At 30.7% G+C, this 19,200-nt stretch overlaps 4 protein-coding genes across 4 annotated transcripts; 3 read left to right on the forward strand and 1 right to left on the reverse strand.

Moving 5' to 3' along the window:
* Positions 1-301: 301 nt before the first annotated feature.
* On the forward strand, positions 302-847 carry LOAG_05844 (hypothetical protein; the record flags this gene model as incomplete). The annotated part of the gene is made up of 1 exon (XM_003141381.1): positions 302-847. One exon carries the CDS (start codon positions 302-304, stop codon positions 845-847), a length of 546 nt encoding a protein of 181 aa, XP_003141429.1.
* Positions 848-5,264: 4,417 nt separating this feature from the next.
* Positions 5,265-6,834, reverse strand: LOAG_05845 (hypothetical protein). Its single transcript, XM_020446987.1, has 4 exons — positions 6,748-6,834; positions 6,357-6,548; positions 5,843-5,965; positions 5,265-5,761 (listed from the first exon to the last, which is right to left on the reverse strand). Exons 1-4 carry the CDS (start codon positions 6,811-6,813, stop codon positions 5,579-5,581), a joined length of 564 nt encoding a protein of 187 aa, XP_020302736.1. The 5' UTR covers positions 6,814-6,834; the 3' UTR covers positions 5,265-5,578.
* A 1,531-nt stretch (positions 6,835-8,365) lies between these two features.
* LOAG_17228 (hypothetical protein) lies at positions 8,366-11,893 on the forward strand. The gene is made up of 8 exons (XM_020449889.1): positions 8,366-8,462; positions 9,007-9,131; positions 9,462-9,556; positions 9,728-9,894; positions 10,401-10,501; positions 10,700-10,781; positions 11,383-11,448; positions 11,841-11,893. The coding sequence occupies exons 1-7, from the start codon at positions 8,421-8,423 to the stop codon at positions 11,416-11,418; spliced, it is 648 nt and encodes a 215-aa protein (XP_020306518.1). The 5' UTR covers positions 8,366-8,420; the 3' UTR covers positions 11,419-11,448; positions 11,841-11,893.
* Positions 11,894-12,013: 120 nt separating this feature from the next.
* Positions 12,014-16,867, forward strand: LOAG_17229 (leucine Rich Repeat family protein; the record flags this gene model as incomplete). The annotated part of the gene is made up of 13 exons (XM_020449890.1): positions 12,014-12,076; positions 12,183-12,311; positions 12,787-12,882; positions 13,132-13,248; positions 13,420-13,644; positions 13,902-14,023; positions 14,507-14,626; positions 14,866-15,022; positions 15,126-15,302; positions 15,531-15,599; positions 15,836-15,980; positions 16,372-16,431; positions 16,703-16,867. 13 exons carry the CDS (start codon positions 12,014-12,016, stop codon positions 16,819-16,821), a joined length of 1,599 nt encoding a protein of 532 aa, XP_020306519.1. The 3' UTR covers positions 16,822-16,867.
* Positions 16,868-19,200: the final 2,333 nt, after the last annotated feature.

Genomic DNA, 19,200 nt, shown 5'->3' on the forward strand with positions numbered 1-19,200 from the left:
ATATTAGTTGAAATATTGAATCAGTTTTGAAATTTTTTGAATTTTTACTTGTAAATAAAAGTTATTTTCATGCCATTTAAATGATTTAAATTCAAATTTTTTATTAATTTTGTCGAAATTTATAAAAAATTATTGCAAAAAGTTGTTTCAAAATTATTCATACAAAATTCAACTTTTATATTTTATGTAAATTAATATGTGAGAGGGAAAAAAAGTTTGAAGTTGCTTGGAAAGTTCAAAGTTCCCTACAAGGCTATATATAAGCGATGTTTTTATTTCAAAAATTATTTCAAAAAAAAAAATGCTTAACTGGTTTGGTCATCTTATTGTTTTTCTCTTCACATTTACCCAATTAAAATGTCATCCAGATCTTGATCCATTTTGGGATAGACGTCGCTACCAAACTATCAATGATATGATCGATACTACCACTGATACTACTACTACTACTATTACTAGTAGTACTGATACTACTAGTAGTACTGATACTACTAGCAATGATTTTACTAGTATTGATTCTACCAGTATTACTTCTACTAGTACTAATCCTAGTAGCACTGAAATTACTGCGATGAATAGTTATGATAAAGGAAGTGAAGAAATCTCATCTACCAATGAAAGAAAAAATGATAAGATTAGTACTGTAAAGATTAATGATAAAGATGAAATAATGACAACATTAACAGGATATCTGATATCATTATCTCGATATGAAATTAATCAATACGATGATAAATTGGATGAATCAATGAAATCAAGAGATTTTGATATTATCATTGTTACATTGATTTTCACTTTATTTATATTACTTTGTATTATATTTGTTTTGCTAATTATGCAAAAATAATTTTAATTTTATGCTTTTTTTTTTGTTCAGTCATTTTTTTTTTCATAAATTAAAAATGTAAAAAAAGGAAAATTTCAGCTAAATTTCTGAAAAAAAAAAGAAACCAAAAAGTGATCAGTGATTATTTTAATGTCTATTTTGACCAGTGATTATATTAATTTATGTTTTTATCAGTGATTATATTAGTCTATATTTTTAACAGTGATTATATTAGTCTATATTTTTATCAGTGATTATATTAGTCTATATTTTTATCAATGGTTATATTAGCCTGTATTTACCAATGGTTATGTTAGCCTGTATTTTTATCAGTGATTACATTAGTCTATCCTTTTATCAGTGGTTATATTAGTCTATTCTTTTATCAGTGATCATATTAGTCTACTCTTTTATCAGTGATTATATTAGTCTATGCTTTTATTAGTGATTATTATTTTAGCGTATATTTTATTGATATGTATTTTTACGAAAAGAATTGTATCCGCGAATGTATGGAAGTTAAAAAAAAAATAAAAAAAGTATAAATGAATTTCTACAGATACAAGAAACACCCGAAAAATAAAGTTCAAAGATTTTAGAATCATTTTAGATGCATAATCCTAATTTGCATTGTACTTAGCTTATGTTCACACTTTTAAAATTAAATGTAAATTTATTATTTTAAGCTAAGGAAAGAATTTGAATTTTGATGTAATCATAACATCTAAAAAGCTATTATCAACAAATTGGATGATAAGTTATGATGAATAAATTTTAATTTCCTACTACTATGATATCTTTTATCTATAATATTTAATTGAAACAATTTTCATTCGATTAAACTCATTGCTTGTCGACAATGGTCAAAAAAAAAATAAACGTTACACTTAAGATTAAGTCTAAATTTTACTAATAAATTCATAACAAATTTAGTAAAAATTACTCCATTTTTTTTCTCTTTTCAGTAAATGCTAATGACCATTAATAATTTTGTTGAAAATACTGTCTTCATTTTACTCAAAAAAATTGTCAACGATAATATAATGACTCATTTATTAGCAATGTATTAATTAATTATCACAATGTACTTTGCGACATTTTAGCCATTTATTTGACTTGGAATAAATGCTAACCTGAAATAATTTGTAACTGTAATCACAAAATGATCTAGAAGATAATGTAATCTAGAATTGTTAACTATTTGTGATGTAATAGCTAGTTAGTACCATAAAAAGGGACATAGGAATTTTTTTAGATAAACTAATTGTTTCATCATTTTTCAAATGAACTAAAATATTAGTTGTATTTAAAAAGAATCTCATGAATTTGACTTGGGATTTCACTAATCATTATTTTATAAAAACTAACAACTCATAGATGATATCATCATATCAGATTAGATCAGATCAGATCGGAGAATCTGAATCTTCTCTTTTAGCATGGTTAGCATATGTAATATGCATTAACAAGTTTTACTTTTCGTTATTTCTTAATTCAATATACTTCGTTTGAAATTGATTTATTAGTTATTATGGCTCGTTCATACAATTAGAAAGCTTCCATTACGGTAGTATTGAGGAATATTCTAGAAGCTATTGAAATCAGTTTTAATAGTAAAGAATTGTAGAAGAACAGATAATATAAAAAACTGATGTAAGAAATCAAATGCATCGTCTTGTTATAGTTGAACAGGAAATGTGACCGAATGGTTTGTTAACAGTTTACCGGTTCCGGTTATCATAGCAACTTCTATGATTTAGACGAAAAAGTATGAAGATATATGAAGAAAAAGATGGCTAACAGTTCTTTTTTTTTGTCTTTTCACATCATTGATCTAATCCCAAATGAATAATTAATGAATTTCTCAAGATTTGCTGTCCACTTCACTCTACATTTACCATTTATCATAAATGGAATCAATCACTTCTTATCGTTTGGTTAAAAGTATGGAATAAAAATGATCAGAAAAAAAAAGAAATTGTGGAAACTTGACAAAAAGTGAAATATGAACTTCATTGGCACAATATTAGTATGATTCATTTAATTTGAAAAAGATAAATTTCCAATTTTCTTTTTTTAGGTTCAAAATATGTCATTGAAATTCATTCAACATACATACATATGTTGCCTCTTCTGACAAAAAAAAAAAAAAAAGAAAGAAAGAGCACCAGTTGTAGTAATGCTATTTTAAAAACCTGTTTTCTTTCATATCATTGACTTACATATCAATTCATTAAACTAGGATGACAGACGATCAAAATGTGACTATAAGCATGTTAAAAGCTCAATATTGTGCCTAACTTTCGATTTTTTTTTTTTAATCTGTTTTAACCTTGAAAATGTCTCATTTGAAGAATTACTGTTACTGTTTGCATCTCGGCAAGCCTATCTTAGTTACCTATTAAATCATATGATCATATTTTTAATTGCACAATTTACCAATCTGTTTCATCATATTTCCTTAATTTACAATTGATAAATTTAGGCTGAACAGTTTATCGCAGTCATCTCTTTTTGCTTCACCCTTTATACTTTTTTACATAAGCTCAACTCCTCCTGAAAATTAGGATTAAAATTAGTCGGAGGAAAATTTTGCAATTTTTTCTTAGCTTATTTTTTTTCGAAATGCCTGACTATATGTCGATTTTTGAGCATTTGCTCGAGCTGCCCGACTAAGTGACTGAACGAGCTGTCGAATTAAGCAACTGCCCGAGGCTTTTGGTTTGGTAGGTGACCACCTGAATGACTGATCTTAGCTCCTTATATGGTGGGAATAGTTTAACATTCCACAAACAGTGGCTTAATCGCCAGAGTAGAGGTTTTTCACAAAGTTTTGATATTTGTATGTAAGCCTAGTTAATGCATTGGAAAGAATTCACAACAAAGGGTTCGATCTATAACAGCTAAGCATTGCGATTAAGATTGGCTAAAAAAATTGGAAGAGCTGGATTTGGATAAGTGATTCATCGCTTCACATATCAGAATATTTATTTTATTGATTTTGTTAACAAATCATTTACCCGCGAAATATTTTGAATTCTAATTAAAATAACATATAACATTTTTTCAGGTTTGCCGACAAAAATTGCTAAGTAGAGCATGTAAGACGCATAGATTTCGATCTGTTTGATCTGCAAAATTTTTTAAAAATAATTGATTGCATTTTTAAATGCGAATATATAATGATAACAATATGCATTAAGTTCACGAAACTCAAAACATGTAAAATCTTGCACTTAGAGTATCCAAAATTTTATCAAATTATTAAGTATGACAATATAAGCATGACAACCATTCAAGTAAGCCTGTATGATAATGTAGGGCAAAGCACGCAAACATACATAAACAATTAAGTGCTGAAAGCAGTGAAAACAATTTTAATTACAACTGCAAAGAAATCAAACAAATCCTTAAGAAAGCAATTACAATGGATTGTTAGCAATCAAAAAATGGTAAGCTACCACTGAATGAGCGGCAATTTCAACTGGATGGAGGAACAACATGATTGTACTTAAAGTCAGTGCATCAATTTTCCAAAGTTTTGAATTTCATACGGAAAAAAAACTAAAAATTAGTATCCATTTAACTTTACCGATGATAGAAACAGAGTAGTAATTTCTCACATTCAAAAACCTACTTCCGTTGTCACTCATGAATTCATAAATCCAGATAGAAGAATCAATAGAAGCAAAATTCAAGCGAATTATGAATCATATATTCGAAACAGCATCGAATTTTGCAAAACGAATTTCGATTTTTCCGTTTATTGAGAAAACACAACCATGGCTTGAATGAAGCAAATTAAAAAATTTAATTTATCTAAAATCATGTGAAAACACAACATATAAATCGAAAAGATTTAAAAATCCGCCGCACGTAATCCACCTTATTTTGCAAAAAGAAAAAGTACCTAACCCGCAATTAAATCACAAAATCTTACAAAAATCATATTACTTTGATACAATATAATGGTAGAGAATAGGTAAAATAAGAGTTTACTGGTCATGCAATACTAGTCTTTCAATAAAATATCCAAAAAATGCCAAAAAGAATTGTTCATTATCTATTCGACGGGTATTTACTGATAATCATATAAGCAAAGCTCATCAAACTAGCAAACCTTATAAGACCACTGATAAACACAAAGAGATGCCGATTGCTTATCAATGTACGGGTAAATCTTAACAAATCATAAAGAATATACTGCCATTGCCAAACTAGAGGTAAAACTTATCAAATTACAAGCAAAGTAAGCGAAAATCATTGATTCGTTAAAAAGATTTTGATCCCCAGCTAATCGATAGAACCAAAGAAAGTACTGCTTGCTATTTCCTATGAAGTAATACTGAATAAAAATTTTTTGTCCATTCAAATCCAAAATAAAAACGATCGTAAATACCAATTGCAATCATGCATCCTAAACAGAAATATTTCCGGCTGAAATTCCAAATTTCTTTTGAGGAGTCTATTTAAATGATAAGAAGAGTTCTAAATTTGCTGTCAAGAATTTTTCCAACATACAACACCCATTAAAAAACACAAACGTTTTAGAACAATAGTTATGAAATAGACAGAACCAAGATAATCACTTGCTTTCATATTCATGACAAGCTAATTTTAAGCTAGCGAAATATCAAAAACATTACAAGCACATTTCTTTGGGTAGATAAAAGCAGCTCACTGAGTACAGCACCTTCATACTACTGTGCTGCAAATGCTTTTTATATTCGTATAATATTGTGAAATACCATATTATACAGGATTCGTTCCCTGAGGATAGATTCCGGGAGACGTAGCTGTTGTAGTACTAATTGTGCTGGTCTTATCACCCTCGATTATCACCGTTCTCAAGTTCAGAAGCAATCCATTAGGAGTAGCACGATACAGAAGGATTGCCAAGTAACCACACATTGCAGCGCAAAACAAACAAAGTAACTGAAAATTTCGAAAATTGACATTTCAAAATTAAAGAAAGGGATACAATTTTAAATAAAAGGATAATAAAAAAAAACTTGCCGTGGCGAAAAGGTAGACGAAGAAAAGGCTGGCAGCAAAGCCAATCGATGAAAACATGCTAATCATGCAGATCAACGCCGAAATGCAGAAGAAGAAGAAAAAAAGCAACGAATATACGAAAAGCTAAAATGAAAAACGAAAATTTTTGATAAGTGCATAAAATGGTACGGAAAAAATAAAATGATAAATTCATGAAAAAAACACTCATTTCCTTAAAAAGTAAATTCCTAACAAGGAAAATTCTACTTTATATTCTATTATTCCTTGCATATCTTACGTAATATTCCTTACGCTGAATGCTCTAATAGTTTTTCTAAGTATGTCAATTTGAAATGCGCTTTAATCCTGAACTACTTCATCTCTCATCAAGCAAGTTCGGCAATAAATCAAAATTGACCCCATAATTTCAGAAATACGTTAGATTACGAAATATGTTAGATTCATGCCGCTTGAAACTGTTTTAGAAAATTTTAATAATGTATAACATCTAGCTATGTGACAGAAATAAACTTACCAGAAGCGCAAATGGTATAAATGCGGACATCTGTCCGATATTCAACATTTGTCTTTGAAAACCAAGTAGATGGACAATCCACGTAATTAAGCCGACAAAAAATATTGTCCAAGCGCAGAAAAATACGAACGATGTCCCACTGTAGTAATACGGTGAGCAATACAAAATGATCAGCAATATAAAGCAACCAAACTGAAAGTATATAAAATTGGCAAAACATGGTAAAGTTGTGCCGTCAAATTACATGACTTACATTACTTCCATGTAAAAAGTACGAGTGAATTGGATCTAATGTGTTATATAAAACCGTTGCTTTTACATTCACGCATGATAGGAAGATAGAGGATAGAAGTGAGGGATAAAAATTAAGAAAAGTTACTGCGAAACATACCCACTGAGCTGTCATAACTATGCCAAATGGCCATTTCTTCGGAAATTCTTTATCGATTTCGACCATTTCGAAGAAATCTGAAATATGCTAGTGACTTTAATTAAGGGCTTCAAATATCAAGAAAAGTTGTTAGTCGAAAAAATCCACAATTAAATAGAAAATACGACCATATCTATAATGGCACCAACTAGGAAAAATTCACAAAAATTCACTTCCCTTTATTTCAAGCATTACATGAATTAAGCAATCTTTTTGAATCTCAGATGAATTACAGCCTTAACTCCTTCTGATACTAATTCAACCTGCGTAATGTCTCACCCAAAATACACTTCTTAACATATTTATTGGAAGTTCAAGAAGTGAAATGCCAAGTGACCACTCAAAGTTACTTCTATTTTCTTCTACATAAATGTTATACAATTCCTTTCGTAATGATTGTTAATTAATATTTGGCCCTAAATCTGTCGACATCTGCTTAGTAAATATTTGCAATGTGCAATAACAGCGTTATCGTTTACTGTTATTTATTGATAGGTAAAAAGCAAACATATATATATATATATACGTTCATGTTTGTCGTACGTAACAAAACATGTGCTTACGTGCAAATAAAATAAAAAAGAAAGCGAAAGAGAGAGGGTAAAGTACATGTGTTCAGAAAGTTGTACAATTACCAAATGACATATGATGTCTGATGCTTAGTTGTAATGTTATGTAAGTATAACATGCAAAATACGAAAGGAAAAAATAATGCCTTATTATATACATTAAACCAAATCATAAACATTATTAAAACAGTGAATTTTGATCATTTGACAGCTAATACCGATCATTTCAGATCAACAAAATCTCTCAGGTTCATCCAGGTTTTTTGGTGGTACCAGAGAGAGAGAGAGAAAAAGAAGAGAAAAAGAGAAATGCAACAAATATCCGCAGGGAGCGAATGACATACTACCACCAGTCACAACTGGAACTTAGAGCGTAGAGGGAAACGAGTTCTCGGAAGGGAGATAGCTTTTTTTCACGAGACGCGCTACGAAACTCGTAACGTCTCCTGGTCTTCATTACTTGTCGTTACAACTGAGTTCGTTAGAACAGTAATGGATAAATGAATGATTAGGATTGGTGATGATTGATTAGGATAATGATGACTAATGATTAGGATTATCCTAACTGTTTCAGATTTCGCTACGAACAAGATGCTTCTCCTATCTTTCTCGTTAAAATTGTAGTGTTCAATGTTATTGACAAAGGAATACATTCTTCCTCTCTCCTTTTGTTACGTGCGTAAAATGTTCCTGGAACAAAGATGAAAGTAAAGTTATTTGTAATCTGTCGATAAAATACCTTTCTATGCGTGTATATCAACTTGTTTATTTGCGTTGTTCAAAGCACGCTGCATATGATGTTAATATGTAATTGCGTAATTCTTTACTAAAGTCATCGAATGTTTGCTTTCAGAACATCTCATATTAAAGGAAAACGACAAGAATTTTCTAAATTTTAAAGTATTTCTGAAATTGAATTTTTAGTTAACTTATGCATGTCAAATATCCATAACTGCATCCTCATGATATATCTCTTGCAGATGGATGATTTATAAATTAAACGGTTAAATTGATCGATCACCAAACGCTTTGGTTAACGTTTTGGTCCATAGTTACAAGTTCATAATGGATTTCCGGGCTGAAGTTTGTACATTTGCAAGGCCAGCGGTTAGTACTGGAGTACCATCATTGCATATTTTTGTTTCTCACCAAGAAAATTTCAGTTTAATTCTGTGAATTGAATTCATGCAGGCAATTTATTACAGCAAATTGAAAAAATGCACATCAAAAGGCCATTAATCATTTCAGACATTTTATGTGACGGCATCGTGCATTTCATTTAAAAAAGGACAATTTAGTTCATTTAGCGAGATTTTTGTCTAACATTAGTATTAGTATTGTAATTTCGTTTCTGCGTGATCTGTAAAAATCGGTTGAAAAAATCTTGCTCAAAGATGCCCGTGAATTGGAAGAGGAATTATTTTTGTTTGACGGAACCATATAAAGTGATTGACGAAATATAATCTAATTTAACTACGAACTTCCTGAACTCTACTTTAAATTTGGTGTATGGTCTTGTCAAATGTCATTTCACTTTCCGGAGATTTTCTGTTTTATACGACGATTAACTTGGTAATAGTGGTGATAAGACAATAATAATTTGCATAATGTGAATTGCAACTGTTGCAAATCAGCCGACTCATTGCTTCAGGCAATGTTCAAAACATTACGACGCCTTCACGGTTACAATTTGGAAAATCGTGGTTTGAATGATCTCTCCGAATCATTTCAAAATTTTGTTACACGAGCCAGATTCTTCAGTATTGGTCGATTAAGGTAAGTTGTAGTTGCTGGTTAGAATTAGTCCAGCGTGGTCAAATTCTGCATGTAATGAATGATGCGCTGATAATCGTTAGTGGTAATTTGCATTTCGTAATGAACAATTCTTTTAGTTTATTATTTGGTTAAGCTTGTAAAATGTAATGTAAGCAGAGAAATCCTAACTTTGAGGCATCAGGTTTCGATTGGGATGTTTGATATTAGTGCAAACAGTGTGCTCTTTAGTTGCTAATTCATTATAGTAACTTAAAGTTTTCATTTATTTATGTGGCTTTGTTTGCATGAAAATGCTTTTTAAAAAATTTTTAAAGCATTTTATTATTTTAGGCGTACATGGTCTCATTCGGCAGTCGAATTTTTGAAGTATCGACGCTTATTACCGATGCTTACATCTGATGAACAAGGCTTTAATACCGTTGATTGTATGGATTTTTTAATGAAGTCTAAGAGTTACAGATTTAATAGAATTGTGACAAAAATTTGTTGCTTTTATTTTCTCCCAGGAATAAAGGAAGTCTTGAGCAAAGCTTTCATTACCTTGATTAGGACTGCTATTATTTCCTATGCTTCATGGCATACTCATAAATTTTCAGGTGATTTAAATCTTGGTCTATCGATGTCAGCGTCTCCGACACGGACAAGAGAACGTGGCAGTTCACTTCAGCGGTCAAAAAATGAAGATCGAAAAATTCTCGTTACGAATATTTCCCGACGTGTCACGGCTAATCAGCTTAAATCATTTTTTTCAAAGTTTGGCCATGTAAGTTTCTCCATTATGTACATATTTTGATTTATATCCACATTTTCTTGGAAATAATTAGTTTGATTTTATTCCGTATTATCCTCATGGTACTTCAACCTCATAATATGTCGACATTGGGGGGGCGATGCATATTGCTTTAGTGAACGATCCTCATGGTATTGCAGCTTACATTGAATTCCAGCATGCGCTTTGAAGAAAGCAATGTCGCTAATTATTTGGATAAAGTTCCAGTTTGAAAAAAATCTAAAAATATTTAATTTTTGTGATATTTAATCTCATTTGTTTCTAGTCGATGTCTTGGTTACCATGCTGCATGCTATAGCTAATAGTAACATTGCTTTTCACCTTCATTGAAAATAATTCTTATCAAGAAACATTGTTTAGCAGTCAGGTAATAGTAGGATACATTATGGAGTACAATGAATTAAGACTTTTTTGCCTCATCTCGTAGAAGAGATACACTAATTTGTTTTCCATTTGTCCAATAATTTCGTTCTTTGCAGATCACAAGTTGTTATATGCCGTCGGAAGAACGTGAGCATTCGCTTTACGCTACATTACCAAAAAAATCTCGATCAAACTTGACTGCCTGCATCACCTTCAAGTTAGTCAGAAACAGTTGCTTCGATTATGTTGAACTTAGCAAAACCGATTTCGAAACATAAAGTGTTCTATTTTGCAGAAAGACATAAGCAGTAATTGAAAGTGTATGATTATTACTTCTCGGAAATTTCAATGATTTTAACTGGTTTTATTTATATTTATTTTTTTATTTATTTTTTTTAGTATTTATTTTTTTTAGATGTGTGGAAGGTGCAGAGCGAGCGAAGAATGCAGCTCCAGATGAACTGAGATTTTATGATCAAGTGATGTTGATATCACAGGTGAGCTACAGCTTTTCGCGTTCTTCAGAACTCTTTCGACTTTTAAATCAAAGAAAAGTATTTTGTTGTCGGTATTTTTGAAATCAGTGGTACTATCATCTTGTGCAGAAGATAATGCAGTCAGAGTTGTTAAACCTTATTTCACATTTCTATTATTTGCAGTAGAGTGTCGGGAATCTTCCTTTCAGTAAAATCTAGGTAGGTTAGTAATTGTAATCATTTCTGAGCAAGTGTGTCTTTTTATTTCAATTATTTATAAATTTCTAATTAACGATGTTTTGTTTGGTGGTGTAAACAAAAAGTTTTTTTGAAGGTTGCATATACTTTGCCAGGAATGCCTGTTTAATGAAACTGTTGCTGAAAATTTTAGGAGTTCACCCTATTAATTGTCAAAAGTTCAACTTAAAGCAGACACTTTGTTTTTTCTTGCGGATGAAATAGACACAACCATTCAGTGGCGATAAACCTTAGGAAGAATGAATAATGATGAAAATAATTAGCTTATATAAATACCAGGGTTGCAGAGCCGTGTAAATTACAGTGCATGCACAATGAATGAAAAGTATAACATATTTCTTGCTGAAATTTTGCTTTTTTTCAGTTATCAATTAAAAAAAAAGTGTCACTGACAATGTAATTGAAAAGACAAATGTCTGTCCAGTCTCAGGTATTGTTTAATTGGTGTTTGTTGCGAATAAATTATGCTTAAAATAAATTTCAATTTTTTCGGGAAAAATTATCGGGACTGTCGTTTAATCTATTGCAAATTTTCATTTTCTTTTCTATAGATTTTAGCATTACTTGAGGAAGAAAGAAGTGAAATAGGAAGGAAAGCATATATAATCCTTTTTGATGTTAGGTCGCTATAAATTCAAGAAATGCACTAAATATAATAATGCACTGAATATAATAAATATAATAAAAAAAAATGTAGTTAATAGCATTTATAGTCAGATTTAAAAAGGGTTGAAATACTACTCCATGATTTAATTATTTGTAAGTTTTCGAACGACCAAAAATTTGTTTCATGGTACAAATAATCACGTTTATTTCATCCAGATGATCTTTCGAACAATGTAGCAACAGTTGCATCGCGGAGCACATCATTATGTCCATTAGCAGATGTTGCATCGCTGGTTCGATTTTGTCAAAAAATTTAAATTTTCTATAGTTTATAGGAATTTCTATTTCATTCGACAAAAGACATTAGACTTATGACCACTTAGTGCGGTATGTCTTTTATTATCAATGAGAATAGTGCAAATCCGCAAAATGTTTCTTTAATCTATCCAGTGGTTTGTGGTGCTCACCCGACTCACTCATCTCTGTTCCAAAATTTACAAGGATTGTATTTTTCTTTGGGGTCCTTAAAATTTGCCATTTAACTGGATGTATTTTCAGTTTGCAAATCGATTGTCAATGTCAGTACTGCCAGCAAGGATACTTACATTGGTCCTGTCTTTCTTGCCACCAATGGATAGAATTCGATTAGAAAGAGTAAACAAAAGCTTTTTGGAATCGTCCATTGAGGTTTCTTTTGTCGTTGGGTTATAGAGCTCTGTTTGTATCCTTACTTAAAATACGAAATTCACTAAGGTATATTTTTTAACAAACAAGATGAAGGAAGGGTCAGCCATACAGAAGAATGCACTTGTATCAATACCGCTGGATTGCACTTAGATAATGATTTTTTTTTTTTATTTTCACTTCTTTGCTTCTCCTCCTGTTTTTCTTCCGCTATTTTTTTGGCTAACAGACGGTCGGGGATGGGGAATTGATGTTCCATCACCCAGAAATAATTAGAAGAATAATATCCTACGTATTTCTAATTTGAGTAGGATATTCTTCCTCGCAATATATGATCCTAATATTGTTCTTTTTTTTATACTGAAAAAGGACTCTCAAAAATATAATGGATATAATGGATTTGTGAATATACTAATCATATTTTCAAGAATGAGTGTATATTGATTGATTTTTTTTAAAATTACTGATCGAATTACAGACTTGGAAATGGAACCACACATTGTCATTCGCAAGTGATAGTGGTTTTGGATGCACTTTCTCACCACTAAATCCCCTTCGAAATACTCATCTGAAGGTAATGTATCATTTTCCTACTTCTACAAGTAATCTTTTGAACTCGTTATACTCATCCTAAAATATACTATTTTTCTTTAAATATATGTATCTAAAATATACTCAAAATTGGTTGAAAAAATCTCGATATGCTTTGCAGTGAGCAGTTTGAACAAAAAAATGCATGATCTCATTTATTCGACCGAAATTTTTCCGAAACTTTTCAATAGGTACTTTTGAAGTGAAAGAAGGAGATTAATGATTATTATAGGCGCTTTTGTCTCGTTGTGGTATACATTTGAAGTGTTTGGATTTATCCGGAGTGGTACATTTGCTGGATGAGCAAGCCTTTCACATTATTTCATGTTTATGTCCAAATTTAGAAGAGGTAAGTTTCAAGAAAGACTTTTTCCTATTTTCCTAATCTTCCATTCTTACATCTTTGATAGGATCTAAGGAAAACTGAGAAGCCAAGTTTCAAACGTCGGAAATTTTTCTACTGCTTGAAGTTTGATTCTCTGTCCTGCCTGTCTGATATAAAGTTATGCAGCTATTTTAGGTAAATTTATCGGGACTCGGTGGTCACTGGCAAGCAGTGCGTACGTTTGGTGAACCATTAACGAATTTGCGGTCCGTTACATACAGAGATATGATAGATGTGAGTGATAAGACAATATGGTATTTGTTCAAGCCATTAGGTATGAATATGCGTGAAGTTGATCTTCGAGGTTGTCGACGATTCAAAGGTCGTTGCTTCCGACTGTTTGGAGGTTCTTTGGAAAAGGTGAGTCATTGTTTTTTGAAGGACATCATTGTTTCAGAAATAGTAGATACATTTTAGATGCTTTCTATGAGTTAAAACAACTTCCCCTCATAAATGATATCTGCTGTTTGGTTTTGGAGCTAGGTACCATTTTTTACTTTATAGCTGATATGAAGTGAAGATTTTTTTTGAACTACAAACCGGAAATTTATAAAATAATCTTGCATTTGAGAGAAAGTAAAGGCCTAATTTGAACCTGGTTTTTAATGTCTTCCCAGATTTTACTTGATGGTTGCTGTCGTCTGGATAAACAGTCACTTGAAGAACTGTGTCTTAATTCACCGAATATAACTGAACTTCGATTAAGTTCCTGCCAACTGGTTTCTGATGATATACTCAGGTAGTTGAGAAAAAAAAGTTTTCCGTTGTATTTTTATAACAATACATACAATGTCGAAGTTTTCATTTCCGAATTCATATTTGTTTCATTAATGCACCGAACGCTTAAATCTCTCATTATTTCTGATAGCTTCCTTAGGTAGGACCATCTAAAGGTGTTTAAAATATGCTTTTCTTAAATCGTAGAATTCCCTTTAAAATTCCTGCTTTGTTCGAATTTTTCATCTCTATGAGAACAAGTCCCTAATGTTACCAAAAAAATTGGTGTGGAGTCTGACTGTTCTTATCAATATTCTCAATTGTTAAGAGTGCAAAAAGAGTGTATGGGTTAAAAACTTAAGGATACTTCGGAAGACCCTGAAAGTTCTCCAAATTTTGCATAAATTAACAGAGGATTCACTAGAGGAGTTGACAGTGAATAAGTAAATTATAATGTATAGATTGTTGAAGTCTGTATCAAGACTTACGAAAACTTAACTTGCAGTTTGATATCGAGAAGCTTAATATATTTAAAGTCGTTTGCTTTGTGTGGTGACTGTTTCCCGAACTTAACTTCAGTGGGTCTAATAGCTTTGTCACGACTGCATTATCTCTGCGAGCTGTCGTAAGTATTTCCTCATTGTTTATAGAAAATTTGCTGTTTTCTTGCTCAGAACAAGATTGATTTTATCCAGTCTTAACATCAAAGAATTTGATTATGTTGAAACTATTTTGTTAAACGACTCTTCGCTAATTATTTCATTTCGAATTTAATAATAATGTGAAGTTAAAGATTAGAGTTTGATTTTAAAACTTGCAAAATTTAATGCCATTCGTCAGGGTTTACTTTACGAAGAATTTTAGGTTAGATTACAATTCAGCTGTGTCGGATGAAGTACTGGAAGAAATAACTGATAATCTTCCGCATCTTCACCATCTTAGTCTGGCATATGCTGGCTCCGATACAACGATAACCGAAGAAGTTGTTATGAAGATTGGAAAATTAAAAGAACTTCAAACAGTAAGTTTTTTAATTTTGACTAAATTTTAAACGTGAAGGAATTTCATGTCTAAAATTTAAATATTATAAGTAAATATTAAAAATAGTAATGCACTTTTTTTAGCTTGATGTTAGTTCGCTAGCAGCGATAACAGATAGCTCTCTGTCGACAATTGTTTGCGGTTGTTTAAAGCTAGAGATTATTCGAACCCGTTGTTGCACATATTTGGGTAATGAAGGTGTTTGTTCGTTAACGACGCTGAAAAATTTGGAGCATGTTGATCTGAGTGGTTGTCTTCTTGTCAGTTATTTGAAATTTTTTTAAAGATATAAATCTTTGATCATTGCCATGCTTGATCAGAATATGGCTTTTCAACGTTAATTTTTCCATTTCATTAATTTTGCTAACCTGTCTATCCCATTTTTTTAAAAAAAAACCTTCCATTTAATGTTTGCATTTAAGAACAGTAAATAGGAATATAAAGTCATAAATATGATTGTAAAGTGATGATTGATAAACTTTTTTCAGGTAACTTCAAATGGCATTCAAGCGTTACTTGATGCTTTTCCAACATCTGAACATTCTCAGAAACAGAAGGTTACCGTTCTCCTGCTTAAATTATTTTTTCTGAAACTCACCTTGCTAGATAGCATTTTCATTGAAAATATTCGCCTGATGTTTCTCTGGAAAACTTACTATATACAATTTTACATCATTTTCTTGTCCTTTGTTTGCTGCTTCATCTTGTGCTTATATTTTCACGTTTTTTACTTTTCGTAGATTTTATTGCAATGAAATTTTTTTTTTCTTATTAAAGCAGGACAAAGTTATAGATGATCACAGTGGTTATTGGAGGAACAATATGTAATGTTCAATCCTTACGCCAACGTAATAATAGTCGTGTGATACTGGATACAAGCGATTATAGTGTTTCATGTAGTAATACAGCAAACGAACTTTTTCCTCTTAGCTTTCTTGGTATGCATCACTGTTTAGTATGAATAAGGAGACATTGCATAATTGTAGCTTTCTGAAATACTGACGGAGAAGCTATTTGAGAGGAAAGTAATTTATATATATAAAAAAGTAATATTTGCGATGTAGATTTAACAAGTAGGCAGTTAATATATTAATTTAATTAGCAAGTTTGTTAATTACGAGTTTTTACTAAATGACGAAAAATTCAAAATAAATAGTTAAAAATGAGTAGTTTTCATTGTAATATTTTTTCTAAAAGCTAATGTAAGATAACGTCTGACATGCTGTTATGTTAGTGTTAGTACTGTTTACAGGCATTGTACTTGGATATTTCGTTTAATTTTTGCTTCCTTGGGTAATTCTTCAAAATTCGATCTTGATTTTATTTCAGATACGAGGAATAATTCGGGTGAAAGTTCAGATGATGAGTTCGATGCATTGACTACTCACCGTAAGATTACTTGTCTCTTATTATATAGTGATTAATTGATTTCTGTTGATCATTTATCCCATTGTAAACTTAGGAGCCATATGTTAGCCGGATCTACATACCGGATCATGAAAATTCAACCACCTATCAAAAGACGAAAAAATACTTTTGCTAGTTTTTCTCATTTTCATTTCTCATATGACTAACACATCAAAGACCATGGTTATTTATCTTCTATCTATGATTCATTACTTTGCTCAATTGAGGAATAAAGAAACGAACTGTTTTGCAGGTTCATTTATAATAGATGCTTTGCGCGACGTGGAAGATGATTCACCAATGGAAACACAAGAATCGATTGATGAATGGGCTGAACGTGAAGCTCTCGATTTAGGCCTTATAACTAAGTGAATCATTTTAGAATTTGGAAAGCCCTGTTAAGCCTGTTTTACGAGAGCTTGTAAGGATAAGGATCATTTTAGGATTTGGTAAGTCTTATTAAGCTGTTTTACGAGAGTTTGTAAGTTTATTCTTTTTTCCAGTTTTCTTTTTAAATTAGTTATATTATTGTTTATCTCACCATCATTATCTATTTCATTATCTCTTTTTATATTATTTTCTATGCAGAGATTTGTGGAATAAAGAAAGGTTTGCTTACTTTGAATTCTTTTTCCATTTTTTAAAGATTTTTTCGCTAGTTCACTTTTTAGTAGTAAAAGGTATTTACTTTATTCATTAGTCGTAGTTATTTTGTACATCGCTATTACTCAGTTGCTATTCTGATAAGGTTTTGTTTTTCTTTTATTTCTTGCAGATTATAAGATCCTGAAGCTTTAACTGCGGAATCTTAGGAAGTAATCAAGAAATTTTATCAGATTCGTAGATCATATCATGGATTAATACAAATATTTGTTTAATGTCATTGTTTATTTGTTTGCTTAATTCTTCTTGTTTTTCGAGGAATTACGAATCAAATAAAATTTCTTTCTACGAATAATTTCTAAGATAGTTCCTAACATTCCAAATAAACATTTACGTCTTCTGAAGTTATTTTTATTGATGTCTGAATTATTTACTTTACTGTTTTCAAGCGATGCAAATGCTAATTCATTTATTTAAAGTCATTGCACTGTTAATTTGCTTTTTTTTTTAATATACTGGAAAAGACGCCACTTTTATTCAAACGGTTCATGTCCTGTTTTTTTTCCTTTTGTATATATATTTGTTTCACTTTTTAATAATGGTGATTTTAATTTTCAAAGCTCTTACTGTTTTTAATCCCGTAAATTCACATTAACTTACATCTTGCAAGATTTTATGAATTTTGGAATAAGGAACTGGGATGCCAAGTTACTAAAAGCTGCTTCATCTTCATTCTTTTTTTCCTTCGTTTTACACCAGCCATTCTCTCAGAAACCGTTCATTCATTTTTCCGATAATACGAAATACTCAATGTCAAATCCCGACAAATCCGATCTTTTCTTTATTGGATCAAAATGACTGTTTTATTGTATCGAAAAAGTGATGCTTTAATTTGTAAGTGCTAACGAATGATGTATTATTTATTTGAGTGATTGTTTTTTTGTATACATTGTTTAAAATGTTATTCTTATTTGCTACTTTTGAAATTTGGTAGTTTTCGAATTTATTTTAAAGATGACATAATTTTCTAGTTCATCTGATAGCTCTGGAATTGCGGTGAATGATTTTGTAAACGAAAAAGTAGAGAAAGTTAAATAATGGTAATTCGATTTTCGTGTATCCATATTTGTTGACATTTGGAGATAGGAAAGCTGTTCATAGCAAGAATATGTTGATCTCGATACATGAATGGTTGATTTCAATTAAGAAAATTGAAATTATCAAATTTGTATGAGGAGAAAGCTGAAATTTATAGTCATTAAAATATTCCGCTCAATCGATTCTATTAGTTTGCTTGGATTGTATTGTTAGGATTTAGGCTGAAATATTGGTTTTTGTTTCTGCTACCTGGAAACTTCTGAGGTAGAAATATTTCATTTCCTGAACCTATAAATTGAAAAGGAGTCAGAAAAGCTAAAATGAGAAAAAGGATTTTCAGTCAGTCTTAATCTTCATTTCAACTTGTATTCAGTACAAGAAAAATATTAGTGTAATTATCAGTGATGGTTTTTGTTCTTTTCGATTATAAGCATGAATATTTTTTTACGGAAAAAAATTATACGTAATAAATTGAAAAAAGATGGACTGGATCAATAATTCGCAGGATGGATTTGCGAATTTTGAAGTATATTCAATTGCGACATTTCCTTGATCAAAATTATAGGCTATTTCGTTCAAAACTTCCAACCAAATTCGCAAATCTATCCTGTGAATTATTGATCCAGTTTATTTTCTTTCAAAATTTGGCGAATTTTGAGGTTAGCAACAAAAAAAAAAAAAAGAAAAATGCAAAGAATGGAAACGTTTATTTATTAAGTCTGTCCTCATAGCACAAATCCTGCTAGGCTATTTTATTGTAGTCTTATGATGGAAAGATACAAATGGAAAAATGATAACAATAGAATATAAATTAAAAAAGAAAAACAATTACATTATGCTGTGACATTCGAGTGGTCACTTAGGATTAATACAATTTAAGACAAAAGTATCACTCATCTAAGTAAGTAATTTACAAGTTAGGTAATAAATAGATATTTAAACAATTAATAATAATTAGGTTAAGTCTATAAATTAAATTTTATTTGTAAAATAAATGCATTAAATGACAATTACTAATGTTTTAGACAAAAAAAAGGAAAGCAATTTTTT

Source organism: Loa loa (genome assembly GCF_000183805.2).
Source record: "Loa loa unplaced genomic scaffold supercont3.51, whole genome shotgun sequence".
Lineage (NCBI taxonomy): Eukaryota > Metazoa > Nematoda > Chromadorea > Rhabditida > Onchocercidae > Loa > Loa loa.

Excerpts from the sequence above, each read along its gene's own strand:
- LOAG_05845 (XM_020446987.1), bottom strand. The coding sequence starts at position 6,813 with ATGGTCGAAATCGATAAAGAATTTCCGAAGAAATGGCCATTTGGCATA. Across the intron at positions 6,549-6,747 it reads TAGTTATGACAGCTCAGTGG|TTTGGTTGCTTTATATTGCT; the intron begins GTATGTTTCGCA and ends ATATACTTTCAG. Across the intron at positions 5,966-6,356 it reads TTATACCATTTGCGCTTCTG|CTTTTCGTATATTCGTTGCT; the intron begins GTAAGTTTATTT and ends TTTTCATTTTAG.
- LOAG_17228 (XM_020449889.1), top strand. The coding sequence starts at position 8,421 with ATGGATTTCCGGGCTGAAGTTTGTACATTTGCAAGGCCAGCG. Across the intron at positions 9,557-9,727 it reads AGGCTTTAATACCGTTGATT|GTGATTTAAATCTTGGTCTA; the intron begins GTATGGATTTTT and ends ATAAATTTTCAG. Across the intron at positions 10,502-10,699 it reads ACTGCCTGCATCACCTTCAA|ATGTGTGGAAGGTGCAGAGC; the intron begins GTTAGTCAGAAA and ends TATTTTTTTTAG.